The sequence below is a fragment of the Neltuma alba genome, unplaced genomic scaffold (assembly GCF_004799145.2).
Source record: "Neltuma alba isolate B1F8T4 unplaced genomic scaffold, ASM479914v2 tig00012998_pilon, whole genome shotgun sequence".
In the NCBI taxonomy this organism is placed as follows: domain Eukaryota; kingdom Viridiplantae; phylum Streptophyta; class Magnoliopsida; order Fabales; family Fabaceae; genus Neltuma; species Neltuma alba.
The window spans coordinates 20,706-39,509 of NW_021637349.1; the positions used below are offsets into that span (position 1 = coordinate 20,706).

An 18,804-nucleotide genomic window follows, 5' to 3' on the forward strand; every position below is an offset into this window, starting at 1 on the left:
TCCATTCCGAGTTTTGACTAAGCTATTCGCAGTTGTTTTTAACATAGGATGCATCACCCCCTGGGGGAGAGGGACAGATTATCAAAAAAACAAAATCAGATGAGAATTAAGACTAATACTGCCAATCAATCGCAAAACCTGTAATTATAATTCCTTATTCGTAAAATATCAGCGTAGGCCCCAGTGTAAGCTTGACAGTGTTAAAATATGATCTATATTGGGTACAAGGTAATTGTATAACAAAAGCATAGGAGGTATCCCGTCCAATGCTGAGAATAATGCATAGGATAGAGTAAATCCCCTTCCCTCCAGTGACTGAGGAAAAATCTTGGAGCAAAAACGATGAGAAAAAAGATGCATGATTATTTACCCACACTGGAAAACAAGCCATACTCCTCTCTCACTCTACTTTCTCCCAGTTACTGCACAGCATCTGGATCAAATGATAATCTAGGGGAGCTCCATTTCACTAGGTCCCAGCATGCCTGTGCTGCTCTTGTAGTGACGTGGTTAGTGCTAAATATCAGCCACTAGAAGAAAATAACCATTACTTAGACCACTATATGAGAGTAAGCTGAAGTTTTGGCCGGTTAGGCTGTGGCTCCACAACCTCCATGTGAATTGCAACTGCCTGCAGAATGCTGTACGAAATGCTACCATCCATCTTTCTAATCTTCTGCTGTTGCTCGTCTACATACCATTCCCCACTCCCCTTTTCAGCTCTTGGCATCAGATACACAGGCCCTTCAATGCCATATCTGCTCAGGCAGAAGGTATAAGCAATAATGACAAACTGATCAAGTATCGAGACGGACTATTGTTCTGCATTGTTAATTCACACGGGAGAATTGCTATAAAATCCCAACTAATGAACATAATTATCAAAAAGTCCTAATAATAATAGAACAGCCTGTAATGACAAGTCTTTTCATTTGTCACTGGGATTTTTTGGTAGTTATTTTCTTTTTTTGGGACCTCAGTAATTCTCCCACTTGATGACATTCCTGAAATTACTGGCAGTCAAATTAATTTAGATCTCCTGATATGTTTGTCTTCCATAAACTATCATTTGCTTTCCTCTGGGTGGTATAGCAAAGCAAATGGAAAACAAAAGAAACGAGGCAAGAGATTTTACTTGGGAACAAAAACAAAAAATCCGTTGGATCTTATTTTGACTATTCTAGCCTCCGTATCAGTTGGCCTGCACAGACAAATACAAGTTCCAAAATAAGCTGCAAATAAATAAAAAGCAGTGATGGGGCAAGAGCATGGGATGCCATGTACCTGTTTCGGAAATAAATGAGTGTGTGGAGCTCTACAGAGGCCCGGCCAGCCATTTGAGCATTCCTATGCCGATAATTTAGATCTAAGGGACACAGCCATGAAGATGAAATTAGACCAACCTTCATTATTAAAAATATTTATCCACGAGAGCATTTTTATTGAGAAGATGAGAGAATTAAAGTGTAAGATGATCAAGTTCTAATAAGACCAAGAAAGAATTCAACTTTCGAGAATGCAAAAATAGTTGGCAAGCTTATATTGAACCGTGGGTTCAAACAAAAAATGTTTTAAAATGCTGTAGATTCCATACTATCTGAAATACTAGTGAGCTGGAGCCTGTCTTGAAATATTGAAGGTAGCTTGGATATTCCTAAAGATGCAGCAAGTAGCCTGTGAACAACGACATCTGCAAGAAAAGGACGTTTCATCACCTCCGGAAGCATTGCATAAAATGCATCAAGACACCACCAAATTACAGAAACTATAGCTTACCTGCATATCTTCTAATAGGTGAGGTGAAATGAGTATATAGAGGTGCTGCAAGCCCATAATGATGATATTCTGGAGGGCTTAGATCACCGCTACAAAAATAAACCGCCTAAAAAGGAAAGGGGGTATTTTATTTCTACACTTGAAACATACTCCTTTGATCTTTAATATAAAACCTAATTAATTAATTTGAGTAGATTAAGAATGTTAGTTAAATTAGTTAATATGATATGGATTTTTTTGAAAACACCCTAAGCATCTTCCTTAATTCTCTCCCTTCTTCTCCTACTTGATTATTGTTGGAGGAATATCAATAGAGTTAATTTGGTAAAAAATTGATAAATAAAATACATCTTATATATATATATATAAATTCCCTAATTAGCTTCTATATTAAGAACCAGAGGAGTACATCTGAATTCAGTTGTTCAGTGTTAGCAAACTACTTACCTGAGTCATGCATCTAGTTGCCAATATGCGGATTAATTTATTGAAATATGGATCATCACCCTGGATAAAGTATTTCCTATTAGTGGGAGAACAGATCGAAGATTGAAGTAATATGCCTTGACTTTTTTCCTCTACTGATGCAAGAACAAGATTTACCACAGCATGGTCAAGAGAATCAGCCAATGCTTTTGATGATGAGACATCCAAGTGGAGACCAACTGCAGCAGCAGTCCGCAGCAAAGGTTCAAGCATCTCTCTTGTTGGAGTCGGATGACGCCTACATAGGAACCAATAACAATGGGGTATTCATTGATCCCAGTCACAAAACTATCTTGCCGCATGTAGATTTTTTTTTGGCTGCTTCTAGCATGTATATTCAGTCAAGGCTTCTAGTCAACAATGTCAGAAACTTAGTAGAAATATTACTTCTCAACAACATAAATGTTCATGGTGAGCAATTTTTAAACACTGAGGAAGTACCGTTCACCAATTAATATGATCCCTTATGCCAGATGAAACTATCCTTTTCATGTTGACAAATATTCAATTCTTAATTTCAATAGAAAGTATTGGGTGAATAAGTGAACTTGAGAAGACTACATCCTCATCTTTAAGGGTGTGTTTGGTATGAGGGATTCGGAGGGGAGGGGAGCGGATGGGAGGGGAGGGATTTTAATTATTTCTCCTTGTTTGGCAACACACAAATTTTAGGAGGGGAGGGAAAATTTTTTAAAATTTCCCCTCCCCTCCCCTCCTCAACCTCCTCCAAAATTGGGAGGATTTGGAGGGAAAGGGCAATATTTTGTCATATTATAACTATTATGCCTATATTTTGTCATGTTGTGACCATTATGTCTATATTTTATCATGTTGTGACCATTATGCCCACACCCTAAATAAAATAAGAGCAAAATTATCCATATTAAAATATTTTTCCCTCCCCTCCCCTCTTTTTTTGTAAATCCAAACAAGATAATATTAAAATCCTTCCACTCCCCTCCCCTCCCCTTCCTTCCATTAAAATCCCTCCCCTCCCCTTCCTCTCATTGAGCCAAACATACCCTAAGGCTGTGCTTTGTCAGGGAAAGACAATCAGTTTCGATCAAAGAAAAGTCACAAATTGAACAAATTCTGTTAACTAAGACAATTAAAAAAAAAAAAAAACTACATATTTTCTTTTCAATTTATAATAGTCAGTTCACCAACTAGATTCTTAATATGAAGAGAGAGAGAGAGAGAGAGAGAGAGGGAGAGAAATATCTAGCAAAAATGGAAGCAAGTTATGTGCCATATGAACCAGTAGGCCCATTTGCAGAAGGAAGAAATGCAGCTTGTTCCCAAAAGAAAGCATCACATAAAGCAATGATGTCAAAGAGGTATTAGAAACCAACCTTAACAATGAGCACGAAGGAAAACTCTTAAGAATTTGTTCTGCAACAGAAACGTTAGCTGCAAGCATAAACTCCTCCACCATTTGGTTTGCTTCCCGAATTTGGTACATACCTGAAAATTAATTAAACAAACTGAATAGGATTCTTCCATTAAAAAAAAAAAAAAATAGAAAGCTTTTCCACCCTCTCTTTTCACAAGAGAAAAAAATCGGCCTCACTCTCAACCCCACAAATAGCTAAACATTTGGACCATAGCCACAAATATAGATACTCTGAAGAAAACAAGATTAACAAGTCAATATGGAGTGATGATCCCCCATATTTCATCCTTGCAACTTTCTCGTGAAGATTCAAAAGACAGATACACGTGTGAAGCCAACATTTTAAAAAGTAGCCTCTAACAGTCTAACGTTGGAGAGCGCTTCCAACATAAGCAGCTTTGTATCCATCTCTCTTCATCTTCACAAGAAAGTTCCAAGAAGGAAACTCAAGAGGATCATCATCAGTCAACATTTTGCAATTTCAGCAACCCATACTTACAAAGGACACACTAATTACAGAGACCAAACTTTCAAAGACAAGTATAGACAACCACAACTTTGAAGTGCAAAGTCTTTAACAAGTGACTATGAGGATAGATTCAACAGATTGTAGAGGAGTTCAAGGTTCAGCTTTAGCATCAGTCTGAGCTATGGAGTTCAGCGTTCATTTGATGACTCTAAAAACTAAAAATCATTGGTGCTAATCATATAACACAGCTTGCTAATAATATCTTTAATCCCCTAAATGTTATAAATAACACCCAGCTCAAGTCAGACTATTCAGCTTTTTTAATTTCTGTAATCCCAAAGTAGTAAAATAGTTGTAGATATCCAATACAACAGCAGTGTTCAGATGAGCAGGAAACTTGGGCCAGCTGGCTTAGATTTCTCTTGTTCAGCTCTTGGGAACAATAAGGAACATAAAAATCCACTGCCGGTTCAGTGCAGTTTTAGCAGTTTTGAAGACTATGATCATATAATGGAGCAGAGAGGATTTAGCCATAAGCATTTTCCGTCTGATTTTTAGTAGGAATAAGTTTTTAAGCCCTTGCATCTCAATTTCAGTAAGTTTTTCCCTCCTCTTTTCCTCTAACTTTGTTTTTGAAAGGGCGGTTCACTTGATTTTTTACCTCATTTTTGGGACTGATAAGGGGTTCCATTTTGGAAAATACAAAACCAAGTACTAATTCTGTTATTTCCATTTTATACTCAAATGCCCTTTTTCTGTTTGACAAGTCCTTGTGAAAGTTCTGTAAGATAGTTACAGGTTCCTATCACATATCTATCTGAAAACACAAATACAAACCCTGCACACCTTCAACTCCCCCAAAAAAGAAATAATAAGTTAAAGGGGAAAGAAGATTTTACCAATATCAAGAGGGTCATGAGTCTCAGTATCAATTTGAAATTTCACTTCAGCAGAAGCAAGGGTTAGTGCTCCTCTCTCAATGCGCCGTAGCCTCATTTTCTTTTAGACCATACATCCATCCAAAATATTCATACAAATCCATAAAATTAACCCAAACTCATAATTATCATAAGATCTGAGCAGCACATAAGCATTTATAAGTCCATACCTTAGCTAAACCATTCATATTCCTCAAATCTGTAGTTAGTGGATCCACCAGTCGACTGTGGGAACAGAAAATCAAACGACTAAGTACTAAACAAATGCAGGAAATGCATGACAATCAAATTGTGCATAAAACAGTTTGAGTCTGTTAGCACCATAGAAAATGGAACATGCAAGTATTTGCAGCCAGTTCAACCTATACTCTTAACTTCTCTCTCCAAAGGTATGCTAATTTTTCTGTGATTAGCTCCAAACTGAAAACTCAGGCAAAGAGAAAATCACAATAAAAACATCGTTTCTTTTGTCAACAAGAAGTATTTAGTTCATTATCTTGGTTTAAGGCCAGATAAGAACCATTATTGGGAACATGTATGAGTTCTGCAGATGCCCTTGCGTGGTTGCATACGCTCTGTTGGAGATTAAAAGGAATCCGGCCTGAAGCCCACCATTTGAGTGATCAGATTTTAATCTCTGATTTTTAAATACTTTTGATCATTCCTTGTCATCATTAATATATTATTACCTTATCTTTTCCTGATTTGTCTACTTGTGACTACCTTCTCAACATATTTGAATTCTTGTTGATTGAATATAATAGAAGGGAGCCATGCTCATGAGTTAGAGTAGCCATGTAATAGGGGATAGAAACAAAATAAAACAACGAAAGGACATTCTCTCAACAGAGAAACAATGGTAACTGATAGCTACCTTATGCAGGGCTAATTTCAGCAGTATATAAATACAAACTTCATCCTGTAACTGTGCAAAGATCTGAGGATTGAAAGCATACCTATCATCCATTCTTGCCTGTGCTTCAACATAGGACAATGCAGCAGAAGATCTTATGACACTTTTTGTGAACTTTGAGGAAATAATATCTGCTTCAGGGGTCATTTCCTGAACATATGCAAATAGTTTTAGTGAAAATACATCTTTTGACACACTTTATGTGAGAATCAACCAATTGTCAAATTGGAAGATTTCCATTGAAGGTTAAGTTACCTTGCCGGTCTCCAAACTTTCACTCAATAGTTAATTTGGTCTGGTGGTTTTTAAGATCATAACTAAAATCCCTATAGTTCTAAACATTTCAAATGTTGTCCCTTCCATTACACTTCTGCATATGGCATTAAATTCTACGCAAGTGTTCATGGGCAGAGCTGGGCAGGGCATGCCCCCTGCCCGATGCCCGACCCAAAAGATGAGTGGGCTGCATTTTGCAGCCCGCTGCCCTGCCCTGCCCAAAGAAGCCCTAACCATTTTCGGGCTGGGCAATAACGGGCTAGGCAGGGCAGGCTTCCAAGCCCAAATGGTGATACCTCGAAGAAAAATTTTCTAATTAAGGCAAGGGTATCTTATAACAATTATAAAGAAATGAATACTTGAATAAACAATAAAATCAACAAATCAATAACTTTGATTTATCTTAAATTGATATATCTTTTAATACAACACTAAAGTGAGCATGTTTTTGCATCTTTGCAAGACAACCAACGATGAAAACAAACTAAAAGATACTAAATAAGATTAGAAAAACAATAAAAAAAAAATACTAAGAGAGAAGAATTACATATACCACTAAATGTATCTAAAGCAAATGGAAGAGGGGAGAATAATATATATTATTATATATATTATATCATTATATGTATTTCTGGCAAAAAAAAATAATTATAAATATATATATCACCGGCAGGGCCAAATGGACAAGGCAGCATACCCTGCCCGCAGCCCAGCCCTACCCATGATATGCCTAGCCCAAAAATGCCCATTTTTCTCTGGGCTGTTTTTTTTCGGGCTGGGCTAGGCCATTTTTTCTCGGGCTCGGGCAGGCATACTAGGCTAGCAGGCCTGGTGAACACCCCTACGCAGAGGTAGTCATGTACCCTCTCAGTTGAATAGCATGATTCGTGCCAATAGAAGGGTAAGAATGGATAATGGAGTAAACTCAACCCTTATGTGCGACGTGTGATCCCATTTATCTTAAGTGACTTGCGCGAGTTTGCATAAATCATGTATATTCAGAAAGCCAATATTTCTCATTGTCAGTCATGTCAACAAAATTTAGCAGGCATATTACAATTTGTTAATATAGAGGATAAACTAAAACTTCTTAAATTATAGGGACTTATAAGGATCAAATTTAAGAAATTAGTAAAACTATAAGGAGCAACAAAGTAATTTAACCTACATTAATTAAATTAAAAAAAGGTCATAGCTTTTATCCAAACAATGAATATAAACAAAAAGCTAAACTGCTTAGTTTCATCAGGGCCAAAGCATGAGATTTCACATACCCATATGACAGAGAAGGCTAGTCTTTCCACATCAGCCCGAAGAGAACAAATGTCTGCCGAATCAAGGTTTTATCAGTATCAGTCTAAAAAACTATCATATCATCTATCACCACAGTATACAACTTTATCTTCAGCACCATCGCATTTCTTTCTACAATTAAAAAAATCAGATGGAATTACCCTCTGTTAGAGGTTTTGGGAGCATGTCTATTCGTCGCTCCACAAGATAGACAGATGTGCCCCTTTGTTCAGCCTCATCATCAAGTGGAGAACCAGGATGCACAAAATTTGTCACATCAGCAATATCTGATAGAAAACCATTAAAGACAACCTTTTGGACCACCACGTATCAGGATTAAAGAGCAATAACTCAGGGAAGAGAATAGCACTAGTAAGCATCATTTAAAAGGATAAAACGACTTAAATGACAGATATTATTAATCATCAATTCATGGCTTCTACAGAGTGGAGGACAAATAGTATTCTGTTCTGATATGAATACATTAAGATACTTTACATTTTGCGACAGCAAATTGGCATTATAATTCACTACCAAATATGCGATGCAAAAGATTTAGCTTTTCAGTATTTGGAAAAGTTTTCCAAGAAAATCATAACAAAGCAGAGGCTAATTGAAATTGTCAGCCAGGCGTCCTATTATACCCCATTTAAAAATGAAAGAGTACATAGACGAAAAAATAAAATCAAAGAAATGCTTGGAATCCAATAATTTCAATTTGCACACATCAAGTCTTGATGTGAACTTTACGCATCAGTTGTACATTTTTCCTTTGGCCTGGTCAAGATCTTGACTTCACCCTTTTGACATGAGAGTCAATATGGCTTATCCAAAGCCAACTTGATGAAGCTATCAAAATAAATAAGGAATTTTATTTTTGCCTGGTAATGAATCAATTTCAATTCTTCTATTCTAATATATTGCCCATAGATAAAGGATACGAACTCCAACTTCGAAGTTCCCATTGGGAAGAGCAGAACAATGGAGTGCATCATCAATATCCTTGCATCCTGCATGCAATAAGCAGCATAATCATTTGAGCGTACTTACACCATGTGCTCTTTTACATTGAACTGAGTAATTTAGCTTTGGGTTATTCTCAAGTTGAATGAGAGTACTAAATTTGGAGATAAAAGAATTAAATAGTCTATTAGAAAATGCAAATAACAATATTATACTAACTAGTAAAAGCTAGCATAAAAATGGGTTGACTTATTTACATGCCATTCTCGTCATCAATGACGAGTTTGTCTGTACCAAAGCTTAAATCATGTCCCAAAAGAAAAGGATCCAGAACCATTTACTAGTTATTATGAGACCATTTATTTCTTCATGCAACTTATATCATTCAGGTTTCCGAAAAAAATTCAGGTTTTTGAAATCATTCCTTTCTTAAATATAGCTCTAATTTCCAGCATTTTCATCATAAAATTTATATCCTTTCCGTTTAATGGCTACCATATTGAGATATAATATTTTAAGTCTTAGAGTAAACTTTAAACATTTTTATTTTGAAAATATGATAATTAATTATGATACACTATTATTTTACCCTTTGTGGAGTAATAAAAGAATTAAAAGCACACCTGGAGGATCCACACTGAAGACACGCAGATCACGCAAATCCAGCCTAATTGGATTTGACAAATCTTCAGAAGAGACTGACCATGGTAAAGGCGGCAAGCATGCAAGAACTTGTGAAGAGAATGGCCTTGAATTTATATCATTTTCAATCAAAACTACCTAGAATGTACAACAATAAGGATCCCATATGATTAAAATGTGGGGAGGAACAAAGTAACAAACATGTAAATTACACGCACATGCATACACATGTCTTTGTGTTAGTGTGTGCAGAAATATGTTTGTAAAATGAATATGTTGCAGAGGAATCTACAATTCTCTTTTCCTTCCAGCTAATGAAGTCATCAGCAGAGAGTAAAACAGTGAAGTTAAGTGCATAGGGCTTAGCCTTCCTCGGGAGTGACTCAGTGATGAAGTCATCACGAGTCATAGGTTTAAAATCTTGCAAGGTCAAAAAGAGCAAGACAAAGAAATGAAAGAGGAGAAAGAAACTTTTACACCTATTGCTACAAAAACACTATGATACTTAATCATACAGTGACATACAATCATCTTTCCCAAGTCTCCATATAAAGAGATAGGAAATCAAAGGAAAAAAAATGTTAATACAATATAGCATACCTCACTTTCAGTATCTCGGTCACCAATCTGTCCTATAGTTCGCACATAATGGCCTGATGGATACCGAGATTGTCGATCCCAAGAATCAACTGCCACAATAATCCTCTTGTCTAAAAGGTTGTCAAGTTGGCGTGTTTGGATTCGAATTTTGGGTATCCTGCGATCTTTGGATACAAATAAAGCATGGGCAATGCCTCCACTCCCTGCAGGCATAGGCATTGGCTCCAACGATCCACAATAACTGTAATATACAATGCAATTATGTCAAGCAACGTCACACCTAGCTTTGACGCATGGAATAAGAAGACCAAGACTAATAAATTAACAAAATTCAACGTTTAAAGCAAACAAAATTCAACTCACGAATGCCAGTTGCGTTTTATAATGCCAACAACACGACCAGAAGGACGGCTGGATACAGGATTTATTTCTCCAGTAGAAGCTTGTTGAGGAATAGTTCTAGGGGCATCATCAGCACTGCTTGGAACTAGACGAACATCTTCCTCGTCCTCATCCTCTACATACACATAAGTTAACTAATGAAGATATGTAAAGAGGAAAGCATGTTCGCAGAAATGAATATGCACCTCAGTTAGCATACCATCACATGCAATAGACAAAGACTTCTCTTCTTGCCACTGTTCTTGAGGTAAAAGTTCGACGGCAACTATATCACCATCAAAAGCCCGGTTCATGTTTGTACGTCCATAAATTATTATTTCATCGCCAATGCTCTCACTTCCAACATAAGCCTCAAATGGATTATAACGATTTACACGAAGTTTTCCTTGATGATATATTCCACGATGCAATCCAGAAGTAATTTCTGACATTGGTTTATGCTAGAAAGAGAGCAGAAAAGATATTTTAAAACAAATTATCATCATAACAACCAAATTTGAAGGCTCAAATCAGTTAAAAGAAATGGAGTCAACTTCATACCTCCGTGTAGATGACTTTCCTTTTGGATGGTCGCAAATCCTCCAACTCTTCCATTTCTACATCTTCAGATGAAGGTCGCACAAGCAAGTCAAGTAAATCTGACCGGCCCAAAGATTTTACAAAGGATTCGACTGAAAGCAACACATAAATTGATTGATACTTCAATAAAAAAAAAAAATTCAAAATATTCAAAACTACTTTATTCTAGCTATTCTTACAGATGTGACTTGTCATTGATTCCCAAGCTATTTAAGATACAGCTGACTAACAGGAAAAGGTGAAAGTTCATTTACCTGTCTCTGCAAGAATTCCCTCTTCAGTAGCCTTCCTTTTGTTCTCTTTATCATTTGTTATAAGCAAAACCTTCACCGCACCACCAAGATGACTCTGGTACCATTGAGTAGCGACTCGGATAGCTGTATTACCACTTTGTACAGTTAAAATATCACAAATTAAAAAAAAAAAACACCAAGAGCAGTAGAAAGCATAATATTAAGAAAAAATTCATAAAATTATACAAAAACACAAACCTCTATCATTCCTGTCATTTTTTGTTTCGCCACTCATTTCCTTGATATATGTATCCCTACAACAGAGGGGCATAAAACTCTTAAAAGGTCCAAAATGCAATGATCAACCAGAGGAAAAAGTAGTTATCACGGTATTCGATTGTAAAAACCAACTTACCTATGGTACTCATTGGAAAAAACAAAGAATTTCCTCGTGGAATTGCTACAGATAGCTCTTATACGATTGTAAACAGCCATGTTCTTGTTCTTAACCTCTTCCAGCACAATGGACAATATAACAACATCATCAATGGCCGGATTCTCCAGCAAATCAATCTGTTCGCGTGGCAATTTCAAAACAGAAAAACAATGCTAAGTTCTCGAAAACACCACGTTACCGCATAAAACAATGAAGAAGCACAACTAAGCGAGCATGACCTGGTTGAGAACGACATTGGTGTCCAGAACGAGAACTGTAGAAGCAGATTCACTCAAGCGAGCAGCTGAAGTATCGCATGTTTTGCAAAATGGAGCTCCGCAGTATATATCATCTCTTAGGTAGTGCTCCCTGACTTGCTACTCACAAGTCACAAAAACAACTGATTAGAAGTACAGAACAAGGAGCTAGGGTTAGGATTTATGAGAAGAGGCACACCTTCAAAACTTTTCCAGCTTTAGTTTTCTTGACGAAAGACTTGTTATGGAGCATCTTCAATTTGCTTGAATCACACGATAGTTATCCAAATTAGAGCTAAGCAGGCAGCGAAAACACAAGCTTAAGCTTTGAAGACTTCGACGATGGCGAAAAGTGATCCCAACAAGTGCCCGCCGCTACTAATATGGTTCGAATTCTTTCCTCTTTACCTTGCGGGTTCTCCAGTCTCCACTGCGTACCGAACAGCGGCGTCTCGTTATGTCTTTTGCGGTTAATTACAAAAATTGCATTTTGCGCCTTTATTATTTTTGTTTACCACGTTTGGACGCCTTTTTTTTTTCCCACCATGTTTTACGCACCTTTATATTTATTTATTTTAATATATTTATTTTAACCAATAACTTTCATCAAAATTAGAGTTTTTGATTATTTCTCACGTAAAACCTAAATACAACAACTTTATGAAAAAGAGTGAGAATTGTATCAAAAAAAAAAGGAGAGAGCGAGAAATAAATTTTGAAAAATGGTCAAAACACATCTTTTGATATTAAGTTATAATTTTAAAATGTGTTTTTAAGTAATAAGTTGATCCCCAAAAAAAAAAAAACTAGAAACTGAATATTTTTAACATGATACTAACGTTGAAGGATTTCAGGGACAACTCTTGTAGTAAGCCGTGGCTGTGAGGCAGAAATCCAGGAAGTCCAAGATCATGACTTCAGGTGTCATTTGACTTTTTCTTAGCCGATAATCCAACGATGGATTATTCCTGCGAGACGGAGATACTAATTTTTCAGGGAATGAAGAAGCTTCGAATCTTCCATGCTGCCAGTCGCTGTTTCCTGCGATTTCCGTTTCTTCCTTTATACCATTTCGGGCATTTCTCTGTCTTTATCCTAAGTTAAGAACACAAGACTAGCTCTTCTTGTTCGGAATAATTATTTACTCATCTATTCCTTTGTTTCGGAGTTTATCGTTGAAGCCGCCAGATGAAATATCGCCTCTTTAGACTCACGCGCTTTATGCTTTGGCTAATTCCGCTGTTATGGAGCTTAACTTGCCATGTTTTGAGATTAGAGAGCTCCCAAGTCTCGCTTGTGGATCATACTGAGCGAGGCTTTGATGGCATACACCCACCCTTAAGCCGTCCAGGCCGATCTATTTTGTCCTTTTCACGGTGAGTTCTTGAGTATTTCTTACTTGCTATTATTTGTCTTTTTTACAAATTATTAGTAATGATAATTACTTTGGGTTCTCTTAATTGGTTTTTAAAAACCTGGTGCTGCTTGTGTGATCTTTGTTTTGATTATCAAGTTGTTGAGTAGATACAGTTATAAAAGAATCAAGGTCAGGATCAGATCAACCATAAGATTTTTTTTTTTTCCCTTTTGCTTAAGGGGAGGGATGAATTAATATTTATAGCATCATGCAAGAGTTGAATCTTGGAATATCTAAAAAGTCAACATGCAGCTTCGTTTTCCTCCCCACATGTTCCAGCTTAGGGCTTATTCGATGTTGAAGAGGATGGTCATGTAGGATGGATTGAAAAGAGTAGGAGTTATCAAATTCTCATTATTTTATTGAAAGTTTAATGAAAAAAAGGACGGCTACTCATTTACCTTTCAAAGATATATGTTTGGAATTCAAAAGAAAAGAAAAAGAAAAAGTTATGATGTTTAAATTTCCAACATCACGCTATGTTTAAACATCAAAGTGCCGTTGTATTAGGTTTCTCTTAAGGTAAAAAGCAATCTAACCATATTACTCTGCTTGGTTCTTACTTTTTATATTGTCATTGCACAGTAAGCCCAATACGACCCTTGTTGCTACCCTAGATGGGACAATATATTTGGTGGAGATTGGTTCTATGAGGGTAATATGGTCATTCCCTACTGGATCACCAATCTACCACTCATATCAAGCTCCTTTCAACAAGGATAATATTAAAGAGAATGTGTGTGGATTAGCTAGCGGGTTCATGGAATGTGGAGATGATTGGGCACTATATATCCAAAGCAAGCACTTTGGAAAAATGGTACGGGCGTAGATATCAATACATTGTTGCTAACTTAGCTTTTCATAGAAAATGCATCTTGGCTGTGGTTTTCAACAAGTATCCTGGATTTAACAATAATGTATATATTGAATCATTAACAAGTTAGTTTAGTTTCAGATTATGTGAATGTATTCTTAATAACACATGATATTTCTCTCTCTGCCCACTTCTACTTCCTTTAACCTTTTTCTTTGGTTGCCACAAAATTTTCATTGCATCATGTGAATTTGCTGTTACATCAGGCTTTATATCATAGTCATAAAAGGATGGAAGCATGCATTGTGTTGCTTTCTCATTCTGTGTATTTTGTTTAAAACTAGTGATCGTTAGTTGCCTATACTTTTTTAATGTTGCCCTTTGAAATATGCTAAATTAGCAGCAAAGCTTTGCCTGGAATACAAGTCCTTAATATTTGTGAGCATAAACCTGCCATGGCAAAGTTGCAAACTTAAAGGGAAAATTTAATTGAAAATGAGCAATTAAAATAATAAACATAACCTGCAAACCCATGAAACTCCCTGTGGTAGTGAGGAGGAACGTGGGACTTCCTATTGAGTTTTATTTGAGAGAGACTACAGCTTTTGATATTCTTAGTTTACATACTGCATGTTTTGTTCTACTTGTGTTCTAATTTAATATTTTTGATGTGAAAGTTGATGATCTGTAGCTTACTGGCTTTTTTCGGTCTACAGCTGATGTTATATATATAAAGCATGAATTTTCTGCACTAATGTGTTTGAAATTTATTTGGGTTTCAACTTCCGTCGTGCTCCCTCTAACTGGTTTATTGTGGATGTAGAGACTCTCAACATCTGTGGCAGATTTTGTTGCGGCTACACCTACCTTTTCGGATGATGGAGGTGTTATTCTTGGTTCCAGAAGAAGTACTTTATTTGAAATTGATGCTATAAGTGGAAAGCTCATTCGAAGCTATGCTGCTGATAATCTTTCTGCTCTGTGGAGGAGTGATATGCATAATGCAACAAATATTGTCAATACAAAGAATAAAGAGCTGGCTGGTCCTGCAATGCTAAGCACACCAGAGCTTCTGCTTAAAATAATTAGAACAGATTATTCTCTACAAGGTGTCGGTCCTAGATCTGGAAAATTTTTGTGGACTATGAATGTGGCTGAATTTAAGGCTTCATTATTCTGTGGACATGATGAAAATCTGTTTAGTGGGGCTTCTTTGGATTCAGAGGATAAATATGCCTCCAACAATGACTTGGATTTTGCTATGCCATATGCATGTCATGAGTTAAAAGAGGTACATCGCCTGCAAAAGAATCTTCTTTTTGGTGATCATCATGATGAGAAAATGCTTCCTGTGCCTACTTCAGATCTGATGCTTCTCCCACAATCAAATTTAGATATATCTTTAAATCAACGTGATGATGATACGATGCTTCTTACCTCTCCAAATGCGTTGCCTTCTTTGCCCTCAAATTTTAATCCCCATGACATTGATGATAATGCAGCCACTCTCTCTCAACCTCCCACAGAGATTAGCACACGAGGGGAAGTTGATAGAAACAAGATGACAGAATGGCCAAGAGCATCTTTATTATTGTTTGTGCTCTTACTTCTGGGTCTTTTGGTGCACCGTCTTCCGGTGGTCAAAAAGCTAGTTATGTTGATGGTTCAAAATGGTGGATCCGAAATAAAAGCTTCTCCTTCTAAGAAAAAAAGAGCACGTAAGTCAGGAAAAAATAATGTCATTGATGACAAAAGAAATAAGCATCTGTCATCAGAAGATGAGGACGTAATGGCAAGTAGCAAAGTTGCTAGAGAAGCATTGCCACGTGCTGAAAAAGTTGAAGGAGCCAATGGACGTCAAATTGGTAAACTCTTCGTATCAAATAAAGAAATTGCCAAGGGAAGTAATGGTACTATAGTCCTTGAGGGAATGTATGAAGGTCGGGCAGTTGCTATCAAGCGTTTGGTCCAGGCCCATTATGATATTGCTGTTAAAGAAATTCAAAATCTTATTGCATCTGATCATCATCCTAACATTGTCCGATGGCATGGGGTTGAATTTGATCAAGATTTTATATATCTTGCTCTGGAACGTTGTATGTGCAATTTAGATGATTTGATTCAGATGTATTCAGATTGCTCTTCAAAACCAGGGTCTAGTGAAAACCAATCTTCTGAATGTTTGAAGGTCCAAATAGAGATGGGAAAGGGTAACATGCAAGAGCTTTGGAAAGCAAATGGCTATCCATCCTCATTATTATTGAAGTTGATCAGGTTTGTGCATATATATATATATATATATATATTGGCTATTCAAAATATTTTTTAAGATATTCTATTCAGTGTATATGGATAGTTTGTTTATAGTATTCAATCATGTGAAGATTGATTTGCAGGAGCGTTGTTCCTATTGATTATATAACTCTTGCTTAAGGCAAGGAATGGTGATACATGATGGTGCTAGATTTGAGGTACAGGTAGGGTAGTTTCAAGAAAGAGGCGTGAGGGTTTGCCTTAAATAATTCAACCTTTTTCCAATTTGATAGTGAAGTTCAAATGGGATGGGTGAGTCATCAAGGATGACATAAATGGAGGTAATGGTACGGTAAAATGATTGGTGGATATGACTATGGTTAGGACAAAATGGCTAGCAATACACAGAAGGGTCTTATTTAGCTTTCGTTGAGGAATTTTGTAGTTGAACAAGATTGTTAAAGTTACAATTTGTATTTTTCTGTGACAGGTTATAAAATGATGTCTACTTTTCAAGTTTACTTTATTGTATGCCTTTTTATTAAGATCGTCTTTTTGAATCCCACGTTTTTAATTTTGATGACACAGGGATATAGTTTCTGGACTTGTTCACTTGCATGAATTGGGAATAATACATCGTGATTTGAAACCTCAGAATATTTTGATAACTAAGGAAAGACATTTAGGTGCAAAAGTGTCTGATATGGGTATCAGCAAACGCCTTCTTGGAGATATATCTTCCTTTAGTCATAATGGTACTGGTAAGTACTTCAAGAAAGATTTTATTTTTGCTTTAGCATTTGCTACTTCAATTGTCAATAACGGCACGGCTTGCATTGATGTAGGATTATTTGCAAAATCTTATGATTTCTGTTCACTGACCGTTTTCATCTAACCAAGGGCTTCCATGGCTAATAATCTAAAGGTCTTTACTAATTTTTTATTTTAAAAAATTACTAAATTGCAGGTTGTGGCAGTTCTGGTTGGCAAGCACAAGAACAGCTTCATCAAAGACGTCAAACGCGAGCAGTAGATTTATTTAGTCTAGGTTGTGTTCTCTTCTTTTGCATAACTAAGGGAAAACATCCATTTGGAGAGCGTCTTGAACGTGATTTCAATATTGTGAAAGATAAAAAGAACCTTGCTCCAGTGGAGTTCATTCCTGAGGCTGAAGATCTTATTTCTAGTTTATTAAACCGTAATCCAAAGTCAAGGTACATAAATTTCTTTTAAGAGAATTTCTTTTCAAGGAGAAGTATACTTTCCAAGCTCCTTAGATATCAATTCCTTAATTATTGTTTAGAATGAAATGATTGATTATTTTAAGAAAAGTTATTCATTTGAAAAGGAGTATGTGGCCAAGTTTGATAACCATGCAAAGCATTTAAGTCTTTCAGCCTCTTTGGCATTTTAGCTCTGGATAAATGGAAAAGGTGTTAACCAGTAAGACAAATCAAGTGAATTGTAATTATATTTTTTCTCTTTTTTATGTTTGGTTGAAGGTCACCGATTTCATTAAAGAAATCTATTTATATAATTTTCAGGCCAAAGGCTATTGAAGTGCTGCATCATCCTTTTTTCTGGAGTTCTGAGATGAGACTTTCATTTCTTCGTGATGCTAGTGATAGGGTGGAACTAGAAGACAGGAGTCCTAATTCTAATTTTTTAGTGGCATTAGAAAGTATTGCGCCACAGGCCTTAGACAATGCAAATTGGAATGAAAAGATGGAACCTGCCTTCATTGCTAACATCGGCCGATACAGGCGATATAAGTATGACAGTGTTCGTGACTTGTTGCGGGTTATGAGAAACAAGCTGAATCATTATAGAGAATTGCCTCGAGAAATTCAGGTTCTTGTTTAGAGTAGCTTGCACATTATTAATTCCATTCTGTTGTTGAGGTTGGGATTAATTACAAAAGTTGAAACTAATATTTTCTTTTATGTTTTGCCTTTTCAGCAACTTCTAGGACCTGTTCCAGAAGGGTTCAATGACTACTTCGCTAGTCGATTTCCTAAACTCTTAATTAAAGTGTATAAAATTGTACGTAAATATTGCAAGCAGGAGGAATGCTTCCAAAGGTATTTTAATAATGTTGATTAGTACAAGTGTTGTCTGTGAATTAAACTGTTATTATCTAGTCTAATGTAATGTACAAATGTTGCAATACGTATTTCATTTTCATTTAAGCATGTTCTGATTTGATGAGTTCAAAGAGCAGATGCTGGTTCCCGAAAAAAAAAAAAAAAATTTAATTTGGCATTCTTCTCCTTGTACAGGCTGGCATATTGCCCTTCTATTCTCTATCGGTTCTCCAAATTTAATTGCCAGTACTAATTGTTTTAAATAATATATGCATAGCTAACTGCATTGCATAGCTAATAATTTAAACTGTTATGCAGAGTTGAGAATTGAGATTCTTCGAAGTTGGAAAACAGCATAGCTAGTCTTATATCAAATCTAAACTTTTAGACATAATTTGACCATTTAGAATAGAAAATATTTTTCTGAACCGTTAAAATTTTATATATTTTAATTTTTTTATGCTTAATTACTACTTTAAGTTTATGGCTAAAAATTAATTTTATTTCATGTTTTTTAAATAAAAAGTATTAAAATTTCAAATTATATATATAATTTAAACAACTCAATAATTCAATTCGA

At 36.1% G+C, this 18,804-nt stretch overlaps 2 protein-coding genes across 2 annotated transcripts; one reads left to right on the forward strand and one right to left on the reverse strand.

The window, feature by feature from the left end:
• Positions 1–106: 106 nt before the first annotated feature.
• On the reverse strand, positions 107–12,108 carry LOC114733438 (exosome complex exonuclease RRP44 homolog A). The gene is made up of 24 exons (XM_028920904.1): positions 11,856–12,108; positions 11,639–11,776; positions 11,379–11,536; positions 11,222–11,277; positions 10,985–11,107; positions 10,692–10,822; positions 10,351–10,591; positions 10,113–10,266; positions 9,750–9,990; positions 9,131–9,287; positions 8,486–8,554; positions 7,706–7,831; positions 7,526–7,578; positions 6,019–6,125; positions 5,233–5,287; positions 5,024–5,123; positions 3,615–3,726; positions 2,380–2,500; positions 2,224–2,283; positions 1,777–1,882; positions 1,595–1,690; positions 1,285–1,366; positions 1,136–1,201; positions 107–758 (listed from the first exon to the last, which is right to left on the reverse strand). The coding sequence occupies exons 1-24, from the start codon at positions 11,907–11,909 to the stop codon at positions 560–562; spliced, it is 2,805 nt and encodes a 934-aa protein (XP_028776737.1). The 5' UTR covers positions 11,910–12,108; the 3' UTR covers positions 107–559.
• Positions 12,109–12,521: 413 nt separating this feature from the next.
• On the forward strand, positions 12,522–18,332 carry LOC114733443 (serine/threonine-protein kinase/endoribonuclease IRE1a). Its single transcript, XM_028920911.1, has 7 exons — positions 12,522–13,032; positions 13,659–13,890; positions 14,711–16,161; positions 16,729–16,901; positions 17,108–17,354; positions 17,685–17,991; positions 18,100–18,332. The coding sequence occupies exons 1-7, from the start codon at positions 12,845–12,847 to the stop codon at positions 18,241–18,243; spliced, it is 2,742 nt and encodes a 913-aa protein (XP_028776744.1). The 5' UTR covers positions 12,522–12,844; the 3' UTR covers positions 18,244–18,332.
• Positions 18,333–18,804: the final 472 nt, after the last annotated feature.